The sequence below is a fragment of the Elgaria multicarinata genome, chromosome 1 (genome assembly GCF_023053635.1).
Source record: "Elgaria multicarinata webbii isolate HBS135686 ecotype San Diego chromosome 1, rElgMul1.1.pri, whole genome shotgun sequence".
NCBI lineage: Eukaryota > Metazoa > Chordata > Lepidosauria > Squamata > Anguidae > Elgaria > Elgaria multicarinata.
Genome location: NC_086171.1, coordinates 157,311,878 through 157,332,033, shown reverse-complemented (window position 1 = coordinate 157,332,033; position 20,156 = coordinate 157,311,878). Strand labels below are relative to the sequence as shown.

Below are 20,156 nucleotides of genomic sequence, written 5' to 3'. Positions count from 1 at the left end.
TGCTCACCCTACTTTGATATCTTTAAGAGAACAAGGTGTTGGGGGAAGAAGAACATGCAAGCCCCCCTTGCCCAAGTGTTGCAACAGTCCCCTGAGAGTCTGCATACACAAAGCTTCAGCTGCTATTCTAGGCTGCCTCATCACCTTCCCACCAACAGAATTAGACTTCCGTTTACATGTCGCAGGGGTGGGGATTTGTGGCCCTCCAGGTGTTCTTGTACTCCAACTCCCATCAACCACAGCCAGCATGGCCAATGATCGGTGTCATTGCCCAAGAACTTCTGGAGGGTCACAGGTTCCCCACCCCTGATATGTTTCCCACCTATGTAGGTGTGTCTGAAAACCTGGTTTAATTTTGACGTAATATACATAGCAGCACTGCATGAGGAATGGCTGAAAACCACATTTCCACTCAACTAATACCTGAAGAAGCTGCAATTTAAAGAAACGGAGAATGAATACACTTACTTTCACAGTGGGGCTCATTAGAATGATATGCCACCCGGTATCCTTCCTGACAGACACATATAAATGTAGTATAATGTGATGTGTAAGAACTACAGCCTATATCACCTCTGCTACCACCACCACTTGATTCAGTGCCTAGCAAGTATGGGAAAAGAAACAAGAATATTTTAGTGATAACAATCCTTCCTGAGACACATATGAATATAATATAATGAGATGTGTAAGAACTACAGCCTATGTCACTTCTGCTACCACCACCACTTGATTCAGTGCCGTTCAAGCCTGGGAAAAGAAACAGAGCATTTTAATGACAACAATTCTGCTCAAGCTAAATTAAACAGCCTATGACTGTGCTCTACATCCAGGGCCATTCAGCAGAGAGGAAATAGAGGGTCAAAGATCTTGTGCCATCTTAAAGACCAAACAATTGTTCTGGCATAAACTTTCATGGAATATATTCCAAAGGCATGGACTATTACGGAAAGTTTGGTTGTTTTTTTATGTAGTACATGTGGTTGTGCTGATGGCGGTGGTGCCGGGAAGAGCTGTAAACAATGAAGCCAGAAGGAAATTCAATGCAGTATAGTAACAATGCTCATTGACAGCTCTTGCTGATAACAGACATCCTGGTACTGGATAAGCCAATTCATACATGTAGTGTGATAAAAATCCGTTATCCTGATTGAAGCTTCTGGTGATAGAATTAAACCTGTTGGTGAATTGTAACTCAGCAATCTCTCACCTCCCTTTGAAGTTCCTTTGTTTCAGAATAGCCATCTTAAGGTCTGTGATAGAGCATCCTGGGAGGCTGGCATCTTCTCCTGCTGATTTCTGACTGTTGCCATTTCTGATTATGTCTATTTATTCTTTTACATAGAGATTTGTAATACACTGGCCTATTTGCCCAGTGTAGAACACAGAAGGGCACTGCTGACCAAAGATGGCATATATTGCACTGGAAGACGAGCATTGGTGTGGAGAATGTGAATAGGAAGACATTTTTCTCCCACTCTCATAATATTAGAACCCAGGGTCATCCCATCATTCAGGACAGAGAAAAGGAATTACTTCTTTACACAACACATAGTTAAACTATAGAATTCACTACCACAAGTTGTAGTGACAGCCCCCAATTTGGATGGCTTGAAAAGGGGCTTGAAAAAAAATCCTGGAGGAGAAGACTGTCAATGGCTACTAGTCCTGATGGCTATGTGCTACTTTTAGTATCAGAGTCAATAAGCCTATATACACCAATTGCTGGAGAACATGGGCAGTAGGGTGCTGTAGCACCTGTGTCCTGTTTGTGGCTTGCTGTTTGACAGCTGGTTGGCCACTGTATGAATAGACAGCTGGAGTAGATGGACCCTTGGTCTAATCCAGCAGGATATATATAGGAAGTGGAAGGAAGGCCAGGTAACAAAAGAAGAGTACAGACAAGTAGCACAGAAGTGCCAAAATGGTGTCAGGAAGGCTAAAGCTGTGAATGAGCTGAGATTAGCGAGGGATGTTAAAAGCAATAAAAAGGCTTTCTTCAGATATGTGAATAGTAAAAGACAGAGGAAAGAAATGGTGGTTCAACTGCTTAATGAGGATGGCAAATTGATAACAGATGACAAAGAAAAAGCCGAAGTGCTTAATTCCTACTTTGGCTCAGTCTTCTCCCGAAAGTGGGTCTATGACACCCCTGGAAAAAGTAAAGTACAAGTTGAGGGGGCAGGATTACAGTATGAGATTGATAAATGGTCAAGGAACACCTAATTTCTTTGAACGAGTTCAAATCTCCAGGGCCCGATGAACTGCATCCTAGAGTAATGAAGGAGCTGGCAGAAAAACTCTCAGAACCACTGTCTATTATCTTTGCAAAATCATGGAAGACGGGTGAGGTGCCGGGCGACTAGAGGAGGGCTAACATTTTTTCCATGCTAAGGAAGTGAAGGATGTCTGTGTTGTGGTAGATAAGGGGAGGGTTGTTTCCTAAATTGTTCCCATCTGAATTTTTGGGTGGATTTGGCCCTGCAACTCATGCATTAGGGCCTCAAATAGACCTAGTAAAAAGAAAAGCCAAAGGCAAAGGTAGAACCAGGCAATCTTCAAAACAGAATATTTACAAAAGTTTATTTACAGTGCCAAGGTGCCAATAGACCTACCTGGTCTAGCATGATGGAGGGGTGAAGATCTCATGATATTTCTATTGCGAGACCTCCCCCTCTGTTTACACGCAGTGCGCAATGACCTCGGAGGGAGAGGCCATCGCACTTTCCATTTTGTTTTTTGTTTTGTTAAAGAAGAAGAGCACATGAACGCTTGTGTGCAAAAGGTAAGTTTTTTTTATTTTAAATAATTTTTCCCGCTCACCCCACCCCACTCCGATGGGTACAGAGCTCCTGAGGAGCTCTGTTCCCTGTGCACGGGTCCCAGATCCTTACGAGTAACCGTGAGGAGATGAGACAAACGGCAATGCCCGCACACACGTTCTGCGGTCTTGAGATCAGCCTGAGACTGCGGAAAAAGCAGGCTCAAAGGCTAGGGCAAGAGCCTGGGGCAAGGGAGGGATCATTCCTCGCTGCTCCCAGGATGCCTTGTGCATTATGTGGATGCACAGGGACAATACCGGGGATCGCCCTGGGATATCGCCCCGTTTAGCTACGGCCTAGGAATTCTCCATTGCACCATGGTTCTTTTCATGCAGTATCTTCCTTATGTACTTGCATTTTGCAAAAGTGGTAGGATAGTGTTATATAAAACTGGCACAGGCAAAAAAGGGGAAGCTGGCGAATCAGGAAGCCTCTCTCAGTGCTAATGGAATGTTGATCACAGAGGCATTCTGGAGGGAAAACAGTAACCGCCAGCCAGTTGTCACTGGGCGGTCTGCCACCACTGCCACTGGTAAGCTCCTCCCCCCATGAGAAATCACCAAAATGACACCATTTCGGCCACCTGCAAATGGGTTGGCAAAAATGGAGGCTGAGGAGTTTCATTTGGCTGTAAAGATTCACAGATTTGCTGACTTCTCTGTCTGGGTAACTTTGCTTAGAGAAGTTCCTTGTCTCTCAGCCTGAGTGTTTCCAGCCTGCTCATCTTCAGCCTGTTTCCAAAATGACACTATTTTCCCCACCTGCAATTGGGGTAGAAAAATGGAGTGGAAGTGAAGGTGAGGAGATTTTTGTTCAGCTGTAAACACTCGCAGACTTGCTGACTTCCATCAATCTGGATAATGTTGCTTCGAGAGGCTCCCTTGTCTCTTTGTGTATTGTCTTCAGCCTGCTTCCAACTTACCTTCATCATCTTCATATTCCAAGATTGGCATTTTCCCAGCTCTCCGCTCATATCTAATGTGTCCGGTGGGCCCACTACCTGTCACATGAAGGTAAATATGAGATGGTCAAACTCAGGTTGTCAAACCTCCTCTTTGGGGTTTTACACCTTGAGCAGTTTCAGTCCTTGACGTCAGGGGCATCTCCAGAGACTGGCAGGTAGGCTGGCAGAGAGGCAGCAGGCAGCTATGTGGCTGGGCACAGAGAGGCCAGCAGAAAGCAAACAAACTGGCCCTGCGAGGTGGGCATAGTGGTACAAAACATAGATGAAGAGAGACACTTTGCCATCACCTATTAAGGGGATGCCAAAGCATCTCTCACTGTTTAATGTTTCGAACCACTGTGCCCGCCTCTCAGGGCCAGTTTGTGAATTCAGTGCTTTGTCTCAAGACAATCCTTGGTTCACTTATATCACTGGTTGCTTTGCTTCCTCCTACTGCCGTGATCCTGTCATGGCCATGCATTAGCATAGCGCCATCCAAAATGCTGCATTGGTGTGCCCACCAGCCTGCCCTCAGGAGCATTCAATAAAAACTATTCCCATTATCCAGCACATTCTCTCTTTCCTAATTGGTGCATTCCCCCTTTGACACATTACCTGTGCACATTGATACAACAGTAGAAAAAAAGTGATGCAATTATACGTAGAATTGCACTATGATTCTTTACATTTGGCTTCACTGTTATTCTCCGGTTCAAAGTTCAAAGATGTCAGCTGTAGCTGCACAAATTAATTATGAGCAGACAGCACTGTAGCCTAAATATGTTTAGACTTCTCAGTCCTCACTGGGTTGGAGCTAGATTTAATCATGTTGGAATAGAGCCACTAAAATAAATGGGACTAGAGTTAGTCTTAAATAATTTGTCCCATTGATTTCAATGGGTCTAGTTTGTCTAAGAATGTCTGCTTCCAACCCATTGCTGTTAGCTTGGAATTGGAAAAAAAAACATATTATAGGTTTATATAGCAACAGTTGTTTTTTTGTTGACAGAAATGGCCCATTTAAAGTTTACTACTCAACTAATTAAGTTATTTATTTAAGCTTATTAGTTTACTGAAATTGGTGGGATGTACAGCACAATGCTATGCAAGTTTACTCAGATGTAAGTCCCATTTCATTCAAAGAGGATTACTCTCCTATAAGTGTGTTTAGGATTTCAGCCTTAATCAATAATGTGCAAAAACAGATTTGTGTGCAGAGGTGAGAATTAGCCTTTCATTCCCCTGATGGAATGCAGTCTGGATTCTAATCTCAAGAAGATGCAATGAAACCCTGCTGTACTTCTTATCTGTATCAGTCCAGTTGAGTTTTAACAATATACACTTTGCAAAACGGCATTAGGAAAGACTGGAAATCACATTTTTGCTCTACAGTTTAGCTCAAGAAGATGCATTTTAAAAGGAGCTGAGTATTAATACCTTTACAATAGCTCTCATTAGATCGAAACACCATAACATATCCTGTGGAACACTCGCAGGTGGATTCAATATGAGCATCAGCGTTCTGACCACAGACTACATCATCTCCACAGCCTACACGACTGTAACTATTGTTCATCTTGCCAATTTTTCCTGGGAAGATAAACAGGGTATTTCAGTGAGAGAGAGAAAAAAAGCTCATGCTAAATTAAACAACCTGTGACTGTGATCTCCATCCAGGACCAGTTTGCAGAGAAGAAATGGAGGTTCTTAGGAAGCTGTAGATGACCAGAAACATTTGTTTTGCTTTACAACAGTACTAACTACTATAGTGACTTTTAGAAAAGGAAGAGAAATGAACTAGCTATGTCATATTTACACATTACATGTGTAATGTAATTGTATCTTGGCAAGTTTCCCTCTGAATAACTGAAGTTTTGACCAAGACACAGAGGTGGGGCAAAGGGCAGTAGGTGAACACCCCCACTGATCTGCAATTGAGGGATACAGTCAGGGGCCCACACCATTATATGAACAGGCACCACATTGTGGCATTGGAGTTAGACTGGCCAGCCACAGTCAGCCTGGGCCAATGACATTAGTAGGCCCTGCCTGCACTTGGTGGTGCTAGCCAGTCACACTAGTGTGCTTGTACAGTGTTGATTCATCTGTCCCTTGCCTCTAATGCTTCTTTTTTTGGGGGGGGACTGTCCATTTTCCCTTCAGCCACATCCCCTTTTTCCTTCGCTCCCACCTAGCACTGGAATGCTGCACCTAAGAGCATCTCTGAAACTGAATTGGTCCTCAGGCTGAAAGAGGTTCAGCAACCCTGCTAAACGCCGAGGTGCTAGATTGTAAACTATTGGTCCTATCCTAGGTTTGGTATGATTTAAATGTTTCTTAGCTCATGGCAAAAGAGAAGCCTGATGACAGCTTTACTTTGTGCAGCTGGTTCTGTGACAATCAAATGAATGCTAGTACTCAAATAATCCATGTAACATGTGGGCTGCTTATATGCTCTGAAAGCCCCATGGTGGCTGTGCTGTGCTGCTGCATTGGTTATATGATGCAGCAACCACCTTGCAGCCATCGAGGGGCTTTCCTGAAAAGCTGTGAATTTTAAAAGTCGGGGACTTACCCCAACTTTTTCGCTGAAATGAAGCGAGCATAGAGCATCTGCTGTCTAACCTCGTTCCAGTGTCACGGCAGAGATGTTCCCGGGTAGATAGCGACCCTGATGTTTCGCTATTTAAATGGCCACCGGGAAGCCTGCTCCATCCCTCTGCATTGGAATTAGCTGATGCCACTCTGCAGCAGAGAAAGCACGGGCTCTCCTTACACACTGTGGCAACCTGGTGCCATCAAGGCAGGACCCTGCACTGTGCCCTGGGGTAACTTGTGCATGGACCTGAAAGATGCACCAAATACACATATTACCGACAAGGATTTTTATTATTGCAAACATGCTGTTCAGAACCTAGAAAGTCTCCTATGAAGTTTTGAACCTTCTATTGCTTTGCTGTCCTTCTCAGTACAGCACTATTATGTACTGTGTTTTTGCAGCTTAAACAATTGGGCCGCAATTGAAAGTTTGGATTTGTTTCGCTGACATATTTTAAGTGGGTATGTGTTAAGTAATTTCTGGGTTTTTTAAGGCTAGATGGTGATGGTTAATACTTCAATCTTTTAGGGTTTATATTCCAAACTGTATATCATTATAGAGTGAGATCTCTCAGGATTGTGGTCCAAATCTTTGTATTCTGTTTTGATATCTTTCAAGATTCCAATGGATATATTGTGTCATAAATGAGTTTTGATATCCCTCAAGATTTTACCCTGTATACCCTTTGATATCTTTAAGAGAAGAAGGTGTTGGGTGAAGAAGAACAGGCAGCTGCCCATCGCCCAAGAGTTTCAGGAGTCCCCTGAGAGTCTGCATACACAGAGCTTCAGCTGCTATTCTATTCACCACCTTCGTACCGACAGAATTAGACTTCCATTCATATGTTGCAGTGGTGTGAAACCTGTGGCCCTCCAAATGTTTTGGACTCCAAGTCCCATCAACCTCAGTCAGCATGGCCAATGGCTAGGGATTATGGGAGTTGTTTACCAAGAATGTCTGGAGGGCTACAGCTTCCCCACGCCTGTAGGTGTGTCTGAAAATCAGGTTGAGTATTGACAAAATATACATAGCAGTACTACATTAGGAATGGCTGAAAATCACATTTCCATTCTACAATTTAGCTTAAGAAGGTGAAATTTAAAGGCACTGAGAATGAATACACTTACTGTTACAACATAACTCATCATATGTCTTTTCCAGTGTTCCTCCTTGACAAGCACACCTGGTTGCAGCATTATGAATAGTGCTAGGATTACAGTTTATACCTCCTGGAAAAATAAATAGGGTATTTCAGTGTCAACAATTCAGCTCATGCTAAATTAAAAAACATGTGACTGTGTTCTCCATCCAGGGCCAGTTTGCAGAGGAGGTTTTTAGGAAGCTGTAGATGACCAGAAATATTTAAACTAGAAATATGTTCTTGATTTGCTACAACAGTACTAAACTACCACAGCAAAGGGCAGAGAAATGAGCTAGCTAGGTAATATGTTCAAAGCACCCTCCCACCCATGTTCCCCAGCAACTGGTGTACACAGGCTTATTGCCTCGAATACTGGAGATTTACATTCTTCTTTTAAGAATGTAAAAGGAGTCATGGATGAATACAGGAAAGGGACAACATGATGGAATATAGACTTGGGTTGCAAAGCAAATCAGTTGGCATAGATAAAACTCAGCCCCTGCTTATTGAGTATCGCTTCCCTAACCCATTCCACTGAAGATAAATAATTTCTACCTGTTCCATCTATGTAGAACATAAGAAATCCAAGACCTAGAATAAATAACAATAAAAAGTGATGTTAAAATGAGCTCTGTGCTGCAATATAGCCCCCCTTATTAATTATTTTAAGGACATATTGCTAAGGCAGCAAATGCTGAGAATTAAGTAAAAAGGCATCCAAAGCAAGACATTATTCCTTACAAAAACGCATGCATTAATCTTTAAAGTAGCAGACGCACCTCCCTGCCTTTTGGCTGAAATACATTTCCCCTATTGTGCTCTGCTTATTCTGGAATGGACTTGGGTTTGCCACTTCTATTCTTTATCAATTATTATTTTTAATAATATTTATAATCATTACAAAACAAATGTTTGAGACAAGAGTTTGAGACAAATGTTCTCAGAGCAGCTTGTTGTGTTACAGTGAACAGAGTTTGACACGCAATGCAAGGTTCCAAACAGCCCAGTCCTAATGGGCCCTGCCTTGAAATCAGTCATACTGATCTCATGTGTGCATGGAAATTTCTCCTGCCCTCTTAGATATTAGCGGGAGTTTTCCAAACAGTATGCACAGTTCCTGTACTAGTCCCACCTTGATCTGGCAGAGGCAATGTCAAGGTGTTATGTGGCTTTTAGGGTTCGGCATTGTTGAGAGATTTTTTAAAAAAAAATTCACATTTTTATATCACCCAATAGCCAAAGCTGTCTGGCCAGTTGACAACAATTAAAATCATAAAATACCAGGCAATAAAGTACAGATGATAAAAATAATATAAAAGTTTAAAACTACAATAAATAATAAACAAACAAAAGTTTGTTTCAGTGCCAGGTGAAGACCTTTTAATTCTCCCAGGCATTTTAGTTTTTCAGTTTGTTAGATAAAAACAAACTGAAAAACTAAAATGCTTGGGAGAATGAAAAGGACTTCACCTGGTGCTGAAACAAGCACAATGTAGGCTCCAGGTGAACCTCTCTGGGAAGCTCATTCCACAACTGGGGTGCCACAGCAGAAAAGGCCCTCTTCATAGTAGCCACTAAGGTGAGTGCATTAGGTGAAAGCATCTGTTTTGCTCACCCCAAAGCTCATTGTGCCCATAACCTACTCCCATATAAAATGTTAGGACCAGTTCTAATAGGAACAAATATATTCTAAATAACAACATCATTATCATCATCATCATTATCATCATCAATAATAATACAGCTACAAAATCTTCTGCAACAGATTTCAGGTCATCACAGTGCACCGCACTGTATTGTTTTGTCCCTGACAACATCCTCTGGACTGAGATGTGGGTTGCTTAGCCATGGGATGCTTACCCACTTTGATCTGCCTACATAGTACATAGGAAACTGCCTATACTTGTCCCCTAGATGAGTATTGTCTACTCCGGCTGGCAGCAAGCCTCCAAGGTCTCAGCCAGTGCAGGTATTTTTCTATTACCTGCTGCCTGTTCCTTTTAAACTGGCAACACCCTGGTTTGAGCCAGGAACCTTTTACATTCAGTGCATATGTTCTATCCTTGAGCTGTTGTCCCCTACCTATCTTGCATTTGGTAGCCTAGGAATTTTATACTCACCCAGAATAAGGCAGTTGAGTATGTCTCTCATGGTCCTGTTTGCACAGAGCTAATGAAAGATTTGTTTTATACCAATGACCCAGAGTTAAAACATAAAGGAACTACGAAGTGCTGAGAACAGCTTCTTGGAACGTGACATAGCTACTTTCTGCACTTCCCAAAGTCACCAGAAGAATGCTATCTTCTTATGCAGCCTCTACCCTTATAGTGCTGCTTGTAAACATAGGAACATTTCCACACTGCTTGGTCCCAGTAGCCCCTGATATAATCTGAAATCTGTTTTGGACAGAGTTAAGACTAACCTAATTGGGTTAAGACTAACTTTATGGGGTTGCACTCCACCTAAAGGATCGGGTTTGTAGTTTGGGGGTACTCTTGGATCCAGAACTGTCACTTGAGGCACAGGTGAACTCAGTGGCAAAGAGCACCTTTTATCAGCTTAGGCTGATATACCAACTATGCCCTTATCTGGACAGAGATAGCCTAGCTACAGTTATCCATGCTCTCATAACCTCCCGTTTGGATTACTGCAATGCATTATACGTGGGGCTGCCTTTGAAAATGATCCAGAAACTTCAACTGGTACAAAACAGGGCAACACATTTACTAACAGGGACTGGCCAACAAGACCACATCATCACGCCAGTCCTTTTCCAACTTACTGGCAGCCAGTCCAGGTCCGGGCCTGATTCAAAGTGCTGGTATTAACATTTAAAGCCCTAAACGGCTTGGGGCCAGGCTATCTGAAGGAACGCCTCCTCCCATACGTACTTGCCTGGACCCTAAGGTCATCCTCAGGGGTCCTTCTCCGTGAGTCTCTACCAAAAGAAGTGAGGCAGGTGGCTACCAGGAGGAGGCCCTTCTCTGCTGTGGTACCCCAGCTGTGGAAAGAGTTCCCTAAGGAGGTTCAAGTATAGATAAGGACCTAAGGGGTATAGTTCAAATTCCTAAGATGCTTAGAACGCAAATTATCTTGTGAGATATTTCTGTTAATTCAATGATGTGTATTTAACAGATATATACTTTTACAACAGTCATTATGTTGCATTGATACACACAGAATGCACATAGTGTGATATCTACATTAAAATTAATGCTATCAATTAGTTTCTAAATCATGACATCAGAATTAATCCAAATACAATGTCAGTAGTCCAAATACAATATCAACAGTGCAAAATCAGTGTTCCAATTGCAATATCAAATCAAAACGGTAATTCCGGATTATACATTCTGTTTGCAATAATCTTCCTCAGTTGTATGTCACTGTCTGTATTTTAGTTTGCCAGTCACTTGAAACTGCGTATTTAAGTTTGCCAGTCACTTTAAATTTGTATTTCTGCACTGCTGCTGATTTTATCCTGGTTGTGCTTTTATATTGTATTTTATATCATGTTTTTATACTGTTTGTTTTATACTTTGAATGGTTTTAATTTTTGTGAGCTGCCCAGGGAGCTTCGACTATTGGGTGGAATAAAGATGCAAGAAATAAATAAATAAATAAATAATTTGGTTTGCCATTCATGAAGTTTGTACTCTTATCGTAAGACTACCACTACACACTGCAGGTTTGGGGACTATTCCATAATGCCCTGAAACATAGTTCTTACACCGCCCACACACTGTTCCCTCTTCATTTCTTAAGATGAGTTCTAGGGAAGTTATGAGTTTGCTCAAAACTTTGTGAGAAGTTTTAGTGTAGTTAGTTCCAAATCCATTCCCTAATAGAGCAGCAGCACTACCTGCAATTTTTGCCATTGCAACTGTATTTTTATTTATTTATTTGTTTGTTTATTTATTTATTGCGTTTTATACCGCCCAATAGCCGAAGCTCTCTGGGCAGTTCACAAAAATTAAAACCATAATAATACAACCATTAGTTTAAAAACACAAATACAAAATACAGTATAAAAAGCACCACCAGAATAAAACTACGCAGCAAAAATTGATATAAGATTAAAATACAGAGTTAAAACAGTAAAATTTAAATTTAAGTTAAAATTAAGTGTTAAAATACTGAGAGAATAAAAAGGTCTTCAGCTGGCGACGAAAGGAGTACAGTGTAGGTGCCAGGCGGACCCCATTCCACAGCCGGGGTGCCACAGCGGAGAATGCCCTCCTCCTAGTTGCCACCTGCCTCCCTTCCTTTGGCAGGGGCTCACAGAGAAGGGCCCCTGTAGATGATCTTAAGGTCCAGGCAGGTACATATGGGAGGAGGCGTTCCTTCAAATAACCTGGCCCCAAACTGTTTAGGGTTTTGAATGTCAATACCAGCACTTTGAATCGGGCCGGACCTGGACTGGCAGCCAATGAAGTTGTAAAACTGTATCTATATTTATAAACACTATAGGGGCCTCTAGTGGCCAATAGTCATAACTGGAGTTGTATCTAATAGGAGAACTACTTGGGGATACGAAAGGGCTTCGTAATGAACATGCCTCTCAACATCATGGCCTCTAAAATGGGGGGGGGAGGGGAAAGCCACATGAGGGTACTCCCAGATTGACGGCACATAGTGCTACTAGCCAAAATACATTGTGGGGCTAAATTTTCCTCCTTAACAAACTTTCTTTTTGTGTGTGAAAAGAAAGAAGACAGAAGAAGCAGTGGGAAAGCATAGGAGAGTTACAAGAGGAAGACATGATATAGACTCCTTGTAAAATTCCATGAATGAGGGAGGGAGATTGCACAATAAAAGGGTAGTGTCCAATGTCATTCCTACTTAGAATAGACCCACTGAAATGATTGGGACTTAAGTCCCATTCATTTCAATGGGCTCATCTAGAAGCAATCTGAGCAGTGGAGCAGCCTGAGCAATGGAGGCCAGTGGTTCTGATTTCAATGAGGCTATGAATCCATTCTGGGTTTCAGTCAGAACCAGCCAGAACTCTAAAGGTGCTATCCAAGATACTGAACGTAGTCAGATTAAGATGATGTATTAGATAGGGCTGTGCGCCACCTCGGGCCGAATCCCCGAAACCGAGGTGAAGTGGGCTGATTTGGCCTGCCTTATCTCGGTTTCGAGTTGGTTCCGGGTCAGCCTGAGGCTCCCCAAAGCTGAAGCAGATTGGTACTGAAGCTTCAGGGTGCCTAGGGCCACTTCAGAGTGGTGCTGGCCCTCCTTCCCACCGTCCCGGGAAAGGCAGTGCAAGGCCGGCCATGAGTCCATTGGACTCACCGCCCTCTCCCCACTCACCTGCTGTGCATTGCTGCCACTGCATTGCCACCACCATCGTTGCTTGCTGTGCTGCTGCCATCACCGCTTGCCGTGCCACTACCGCGTTGCTGCATAGCCCGCCGTGACCAGGAAACACGGCGCTCCTGAGAACCAGGCTGCAATTTCAAGATATCACAGGGGCTCTGTTTAGTACCTCTATGACCACAAACTATGGTGGTCATAGATGTACTAAACAGAGCCCCTGTGATATCTTGAAATCATGGCCTGGTTCTCAGGTGCGGTGCATTTCTTCGTTGTGGCGGGCGATGTGGCGGCAGCAATGGTGGTGGTGATGCGGCGGGCGACGATGGTGGTGGCGATGCGGTGGCAGCAGCGGCGATGCGGCGGGTGGCTGCAGGCACAATGCAGTAGCAAGTGAGCGTGGAGAACAGGGAGAGGGAGGTGAGTCCAATGGACTCATGGCCAGCCTTGCTACAAGCTTTCCTGGGTGCCGACTGCGCATCTGGCACCCAGGGACTTGGAAGGCTGAGTTGCCTTGGGGGGGGGGATCTCGCCTTGGCTTCGGCACCGAGGTGAGGCAGGCAACCCCCGAAGCACCCCGAGTCAAATCGGGGATGTTCAGGGGCTCCAAAAAGGCCTCTGAGGGGGGACCATGCACAGCCCTAGTATTAGATACAATATAGCTTAAACCTGTTCTGTAATATAATACCTCTGACAAGTCAGAACATTCAAGGCTCATTCTTTTTATTTTCAAAACCTCTTCCTGGCAGAAAAACAGTATCAAGCTAGGCCATCTCAATCCTACTAAGGCATGTCTTGTAATTAGCTATTGAAAGGAAGGCTTGCCAAACTGTACAAGAGGATGTCTAGTATAAAGAGTATTTTGTTGTTGTTAAAGATTCAGAACTAGAGGAGTTCTGTAAAACTCTTTGTTTCCTTCCTTATACAAGGCTGGCACCACAGGTCAGTGTATTTTTAGTAAAGTACACAAATTAGGGGAATTTTAAGCTAGACCTTCCTTTATCTGACAGCACTTAAATCTTAATCACTGTAGAGATTTCTGCAATGGTGTGCATTGCCCGTAAATTTAGAACATTGTCAAGCAGTTCTCTTCCTTTTGTGAAAGAAACTGCAACCTCTGGCCAGATCATATTGTAGCCCGTGTGCTTTTCTGAGCAGCACACACCCATGTTTGATTGCGTGGCTTCCGCTGTTACAAAACATAGGAAATCACTGTCATTGCTGATTGTTGATATGCTTGAATTTACTTTGCATGTCTGAAGAAAGTCTAAGTCAACAAAAAATAATAAAGGCTTTCCCCCTATCACCATAACAATGAAATGAACTGTATGTTGAGTTAAATTGTACATTTCTATGTTATAACAACCAGAATTCAGACCGCCATTTCCATGATTAGTTTTGTTCACATGTTTCGCTTCGCTACAAGAAGATAGAAGCATTATTTTTAATCTTGTTAAGAAGATGTCCTCTTGATCCCATGCCTATGATGGGGTGAAGGAAAAGAGCTGTCAGGAGAGCACAGCTCCAGGCCACTGTTGCCAAGGAGACGGGAATAATAGAGGGAAGGGGCTTGGCAGTTAAAAACTATGGGGCAGGAGGGGAGAGTAGGGTAGCCATGTGTCCTGCTTTACAGTCCTCTTTTTGAAGGGCTGTCTGAGGACAGTCCTCTGTTTGGTGGCCTTCTCTATTTGAAGAGATTTCCAGACTATTTTGATGATAAAGAAAGTGGCAGCACAGTTTGGCTGTGGGTTTCACAGTTTGTGAGTAGGGTGGCTACTTATGCCTCACCAAACAAGAGGACAAAAGAGGATACCAATTTGCACAACAACTACATATGCAAATGTATATGTATAGGTGCAAATTTAGAAATAATTCTTAAAATTTGAAGAGATATCTCTCTCAACATAGTGGTGAAGACTGACTAGTTGCCTTGTGTGCCTGCTTAGTCTGCTGCCCAAATCCTAACTTGAGGGACAAGGCCCCTGCTGTTCTCCCTTCATATAGTTCTTTGACTTTAAACCAGACTTGGACTGCTGGATAGCTCTTCAAACAGAGGACAGTCCCTCTTTTAGCTCCCCAAAACAGAGGACTGTCCTCTGTAAAGTACGACACCTGACCACAGTAACTTTGAGTGATGCTGCTGAATGTGGAAGGAGGGCAAGAATTCCTTGCCACTTTGATGGTAATGAGGGCAAGTTTGGTGGCACGGGCTAAAGGAAACCTGAGGGACAGAATGGGAGAGAGAAGCAGGGGAAACAGCAGCAAGAGCAACACAGTTTTGTACCATCTGGGCACTTCCGGAGTACAGCACAAGGCTCAGCTAATAGAGAGAACAGAAGTGTCAGCATATTGCATTGAGCGGGATATAAGAATCTGAAGTTACCATATATTGAAGGGAAGTTACTTGTTTTTATGAATTTGTTTAAACTCAAGAGTATTTCAGTTTCAGTCTCTAAAACCTACACTAAGCAGGATATAACACTTTGAAAACGTTTTGAAGACTGTATAGGCAGTGTGTCCTGGGCATCAACAGTTGTCACTACTGTTATAAACCGTTTTAAAGCAGTGATGTAGATCCTGCCCTGGTCACTATACAACGGGGCAGTAAAGCTCCATCCAATGTGCGTTTTACTGCACACTCGTTATTGGGCACTTGCAAATTACTCACATGACATTGCCTGCCTCTCGCCCATCTTCCGCCCCTTCTGGCCATTATTGCACTGCAAAAAACTCCTCATTAAGTCTGGTTGCTGCTCTCCCCTACAGGACTGAATGGGGCTAATTACTTCCTGTTTTCAGGAAGCGACATGGGAGTGGCGACAGAAGAAGCGACCGGAACTGTGCATTTGACTAGATGTGATGGGGCTCGTAGTCTGCACTTCCATTTTTACCACAGTCTTTCAGGATTATAGCACACCTCTGTCATTTCTAGGGGTGTATTTCAGGCTCAAGAGATATGTAATCGTTGGCAATAGTATTTAGCCACCATATTACTTGAGACTGAGGGCCTTGCTAGACGAGGCCTTAGCGTGCTTTGAGGCCCGGTTTCCCTGCTGTGCATCCACATGACGCACAGGGGAATCCAGCCCCAGGCCGCACCGAAGCCTCCCTTAATGCGCCATAAGCGAAGTCGCTTATGGCGTGCCTTTTCCGCAGCCCTGGCCTGAGGCCGGGGCTGTGGAACGTCTAGCAAAGTCCGTGGCTTTTTGCGGCTACTTGCTTACTCGCGAGTAGCCGGGAAAAGCCACGGACTGGGCACAGCACTCAGCGCTGTGCCCATCAGGCCAAGGGGGGATCCCGGGGGGGGACATGGCGGGGGCTGGCACAGGGAGACACAGGAGACGGCGGAGGAGGGCTGGCACAGGGCGACATGGGGAGGGAGGGCTGGCACAGGGCGACATGGGAGACGGGGACGGGGAGGGAGGGCGGGGAAAGAGTGGGCAGGAGGCATGGGAAGGGATCAGCAGCAGATGGGGGGGGTTTAACTAAAAAAAACCGCTTACCTTGTCCGCAGTCTTCGGGGCGCACGTGGCCCCTTTAACAAAACAAAAAAAATGGCCGACGCTGCAGGGCATCCGTCGTCCCTGCGCGTCAGCCGTCTAGGAGGCGGGGCGGCGCGTGCTAAAGTTAATGCGCCGTCGTCCCGCCTCCCTGCCGGCTTATCCGGCAGCGTCTAGCAAGGCACTGAGCTTAAGTAAACTTTCAATATGCTTAATTTGAAAAGTATGCATACATTTACATTGACCTTATCAAGTGCTATCTAACTCACAACCATCACCACAGGGAAGGTGCTAATACACCACCCAGAAACTATTATCTAGGCACAGGGCTAAAGAAAATATTCTTCAATTCTTATTTAGCCTATTTACAGTGTAAATGTTCACGGCCCCAATCGAATCGGGTCCATGATGTTCTGAGAGGTGGAGAATTTATGCTTTCCTACCTCCCATTTTCATTCTGAAATTACACTTGCCACCTGTAGAGTTTTTTTTTTTTTTAAGTGACCACTGGAATCAATTACACTGAAGTAAATAAGTTATCATGTATAGCTCTGCTGTTTGCGATTTGAAGAATGTTTAGTTCAGCCCCTAGTTTACACATTCGACAGAAAGAGGTGTTAGAATGACGAGATTTATTTATTTAAAACCTTTATATCCCGCCCTATATCATTAAGATCTCAGAGCGGCGAGATGGTTGAATGAACTACATCACTTCAGACTGTAGATAGGAAATCAGATTTTTGAATACTTCCATTTTATTCTGCTACATGTAGAGCCAGTTTAAACATGACGGTGGAGGGGGGAGGTTTTTTCCTTTTTTCTTTTTAAACGCTTTACCCTCTTGAGGTACAGATCAGAAAACGCCTCCACCCCACACCTGCTATTTGTAATGGGAGGAAAGATCCTATTAGCACCAACTCCTTCTGAGGGGGTTTCCAGACAAGGTTTTTACTGTGCAATCATCTGCCTCAAGCAAGCATGGATTTTTACGGAAAGGGGGAGTCCATACATTATCAGTTTCCATTTGTAACACACACATACACACACACACACACACACACACACACACACGTTTTCCCACCTCTTCTTTCATCTGTTAAGAGGGAAAAACAGAATAGTTGCTCAATCCTTTGTGACTCGTGTTAGAAGCTGTCGGTCTAGAAGCCCCCCTGGAATTCTTTTATCTGAAGCTTTTTTTGCCAGAAAGAATGTCAGCAACTGAAGGCTCTTAGAGGGGGAAAGGCTATGGAGCTGGGATGGCTTCTCTGAGGAAAGGCAAAAAGAGAATAGTGCCTCACTCACAAAGAAGCTCCAACATACACATTTCCTATCTAGACAATTCCTCTTTTCTGACACTCCTGGGCCAGATCTACACGTCGTTGCGAAGGCGCTTCCGTGCTCCTTTTTTAAAGACGTACCTAAAAGAAGCGCCTCTTTCTTTACTGTGTGTACTGTGAGCTAGGCAGCGCCGTCTGCGGAAGAATCTCTACCCCATTCAGAGACGCTGCTCTGCTCTGGCCGCTTCCCCCTCGCGTGTTCTTCCATTCGAATAATCCCCCCTCCCACCCGGCGGCTCTTCTGGCGCGTCCCAGTGGCTGCGGCTCCTCCTGCAAAACACTTTTCTCCCTTGGTGTGTTTGTATTTGCGTTTGCGTGCGCGCGGCGGATGAGTTCAGCTCCTTCCTCTCGCTCTCCCCCGCGGTGTCATCTCCCCAGGACTCTCTTCAGTGTGTGCTCGCACACGCACACGCAAAGGCAAATAGAAGCGCCTTGGCAATGACGTGTAGATCTAGCCCTGGTTTTATAGTCCATCCCCTCCCTCTTTAACTGTGGCCATTTAGCACTGTCCTCTCTCATCCTTGGTTTTTGCTTGTTCCTTAAAGAAACAGAATATTTAAGTCAAATATAATATTACCATTATAATGATATTGATTACTCCAAAACATAGGCCTTAGCTAGACGAGGCTATATCCAGGGGTGATACCCGGGATTGTCCCTGTGTGTCATCTGGATCCTGATCCCGGGATCAGGCAGGGATCAACCCTCCCTGGCCCTAGGATATAGCCCTACCCTTTGGCCCCAATTTTTCTGCAGCCTTGGGCTGAGCCCGAGACCGCAGAGCGTATGACCCATTTCCACGGGTTTACCCGGCTCCGCACGATTACTCGTGCAGAGCCAGGAGCACTGTGCCCATCGGGGCTAGGGTAGGGGGAGCGGGGAAATGAAGTTAAAATTTAAAAAAAACCTTACCTTTGCGCATGACCGTTCGTGCACTCCGTTCCTTTAAAAAATTAAAAAATGGCGAGTGTGACGCCTCTCCTCTGGAGGTCGCCACACCTGACGTGTAAATGAAGGTGACATCCCACGATACTTGCATCGCGGGATCTCCCCTCCTCTGTTGCGGACTTACGGGTAGGTCTAGCTAAGGCCATAGAGTGCTGCCATGCAGTGAGCCCAAGCTACAGGGAAAATTTATGGTAGGAATTCTCCAGAATTTGTATTCCATATAAGGGCTAAACTGTGGAATGTATGGCTGAAAAGTGCCTCTGAGCATGTGCTGAGTGCTTTTGCCTCACCACTGAGCAATTGCAGCCTATACCCATTCATGTAATTAAAGAGGTGGAATTCTAGGGCAGATGTCATAACGCCCATGCATCCGTGCCTGTGCTGCTGCTTAGCCAGCTAATTCAAGAACAAGAGCAGCCAGCTGGGGTGTGGTAGCATTAATGCCACGCCAGAGGCTGCAGCAAACATTGGATTCAGTCAAGGAAATTGCCTTGGTAGGCACACCAGTGGTCACAACCTAGGTCAAAGAAGAAATATTTAAAGCTTGAGGCAGCACTCCCCTATTACCACTATACATTGTGCTATTATTCCATACCTGGTCATACCATCAGATTCTCCTCTCAGGGGTTGAAGTCGACCTGGATTCAGTCCAGAAGCCTGCTGTATTTCTGCCATGAGGCCTGTATTTCTGATGTGAGAAGTCACCTTCGAAAAGAGGCAGCTTATCCTTACCTGTCTGAGGGAGAAAGTGTGAAGGCAACAACTAGATGGATAACGTTCAACAAACTGATCTGTGAAACCATCTTGCTCTCCATTCACTTGATTTCCATCCCAAAAAAGTCTTCCTCCAGACTGAGGCTGAGGCCACCATCACTACTGCTACCTGGAAAGCATGTCAGTAAGCCCAGGGCTGAAAGACGGTGGGACTCCTTTTTTGAGTCCTTCCTCCTACAGATTACTTTCCACTCCAGTTGTCCTACTACAATTTGTCCCTTCAATCAAACATTAATAATTATCTCTTTGCAATTCTTGGTTTGTTTATGATTCTGAATATATTATTACTGCTACCTTTAGGTTTGCAATCCATTACTTCCGCCTTTCTGTTTTTTGGTATTGGTGGGTTATGTACACAAGTAATTTGAACAGACCCTAGACAGCTGCCAAACCAACACCACCCTTAGAGCTTATACTACCACATATTTTAAACTCTTGGTGTTAGGGTGACCAGGTGCTTTACTTTACAGAGGACACTCCTCTAACTGAAAGTGTCCTCTATTTGATGGGCTGTCTAGGCAAAGTCCAGTTTAAAGATAAAGAGCCCCCAGAAAGGAGCATAGGAGCCTTGAAGTTGCACATCAACAGTCACCTGGCCAGTCTTTCTCACTATGATGAGATATATTTCTATTTATATTATAGTTATTATTTCTGAATTTGCATTTATACATATGTATTAGCATATGCAAATGTTATGCAAATTGGTATCCTCTTTTGTGCTCTTTTTTGATGCTATATATTAAAGGACAGTGCATAAGTGGCCGCCCTACTTG

At 44.1% G+C, this 20,156-nt stretch overlaps 1 protein-coding gene across 1 annotated transcript in view; it reads right to left on the bottom strand.

Moving 5' to 3' along the window:
• LOC134405900 (adhesion G protein-coupled receptor E3-like) overlaps positions 1-19,284 on the bottom strand; it is a 40,407-nt gene extending 21,123 nt beyond the window's left edge. The window contains exons 1-6 of the mRNA XM_063137182.1: positions 19,205-19,284; positions 13,033-13,194; positions 12,822-12,958; positions 5,203-5,355; positions 3,745-3,822; positions 469-603 (exon numbers count right to left, since the gene is read on the bottom strand). Coding sequence (XP_062993252.1) covers positions 469-603; positions 3,745-3,822; positions 5,203-5,355; positions 12,822-12,958; positions 13,033-13,194; positions 19,205-19,284 — 745 coding nt within the window. The remainder of the gene's footprint in view (positions 1-468; positions 604-3,744; positions 3,823-5,202; positions 5,356-12,821; positions 12,959-13,032; positions 13,195-19,204) is intronic.
• Positions 19,285-20,156: the final 872 nt, after the last annotated feature.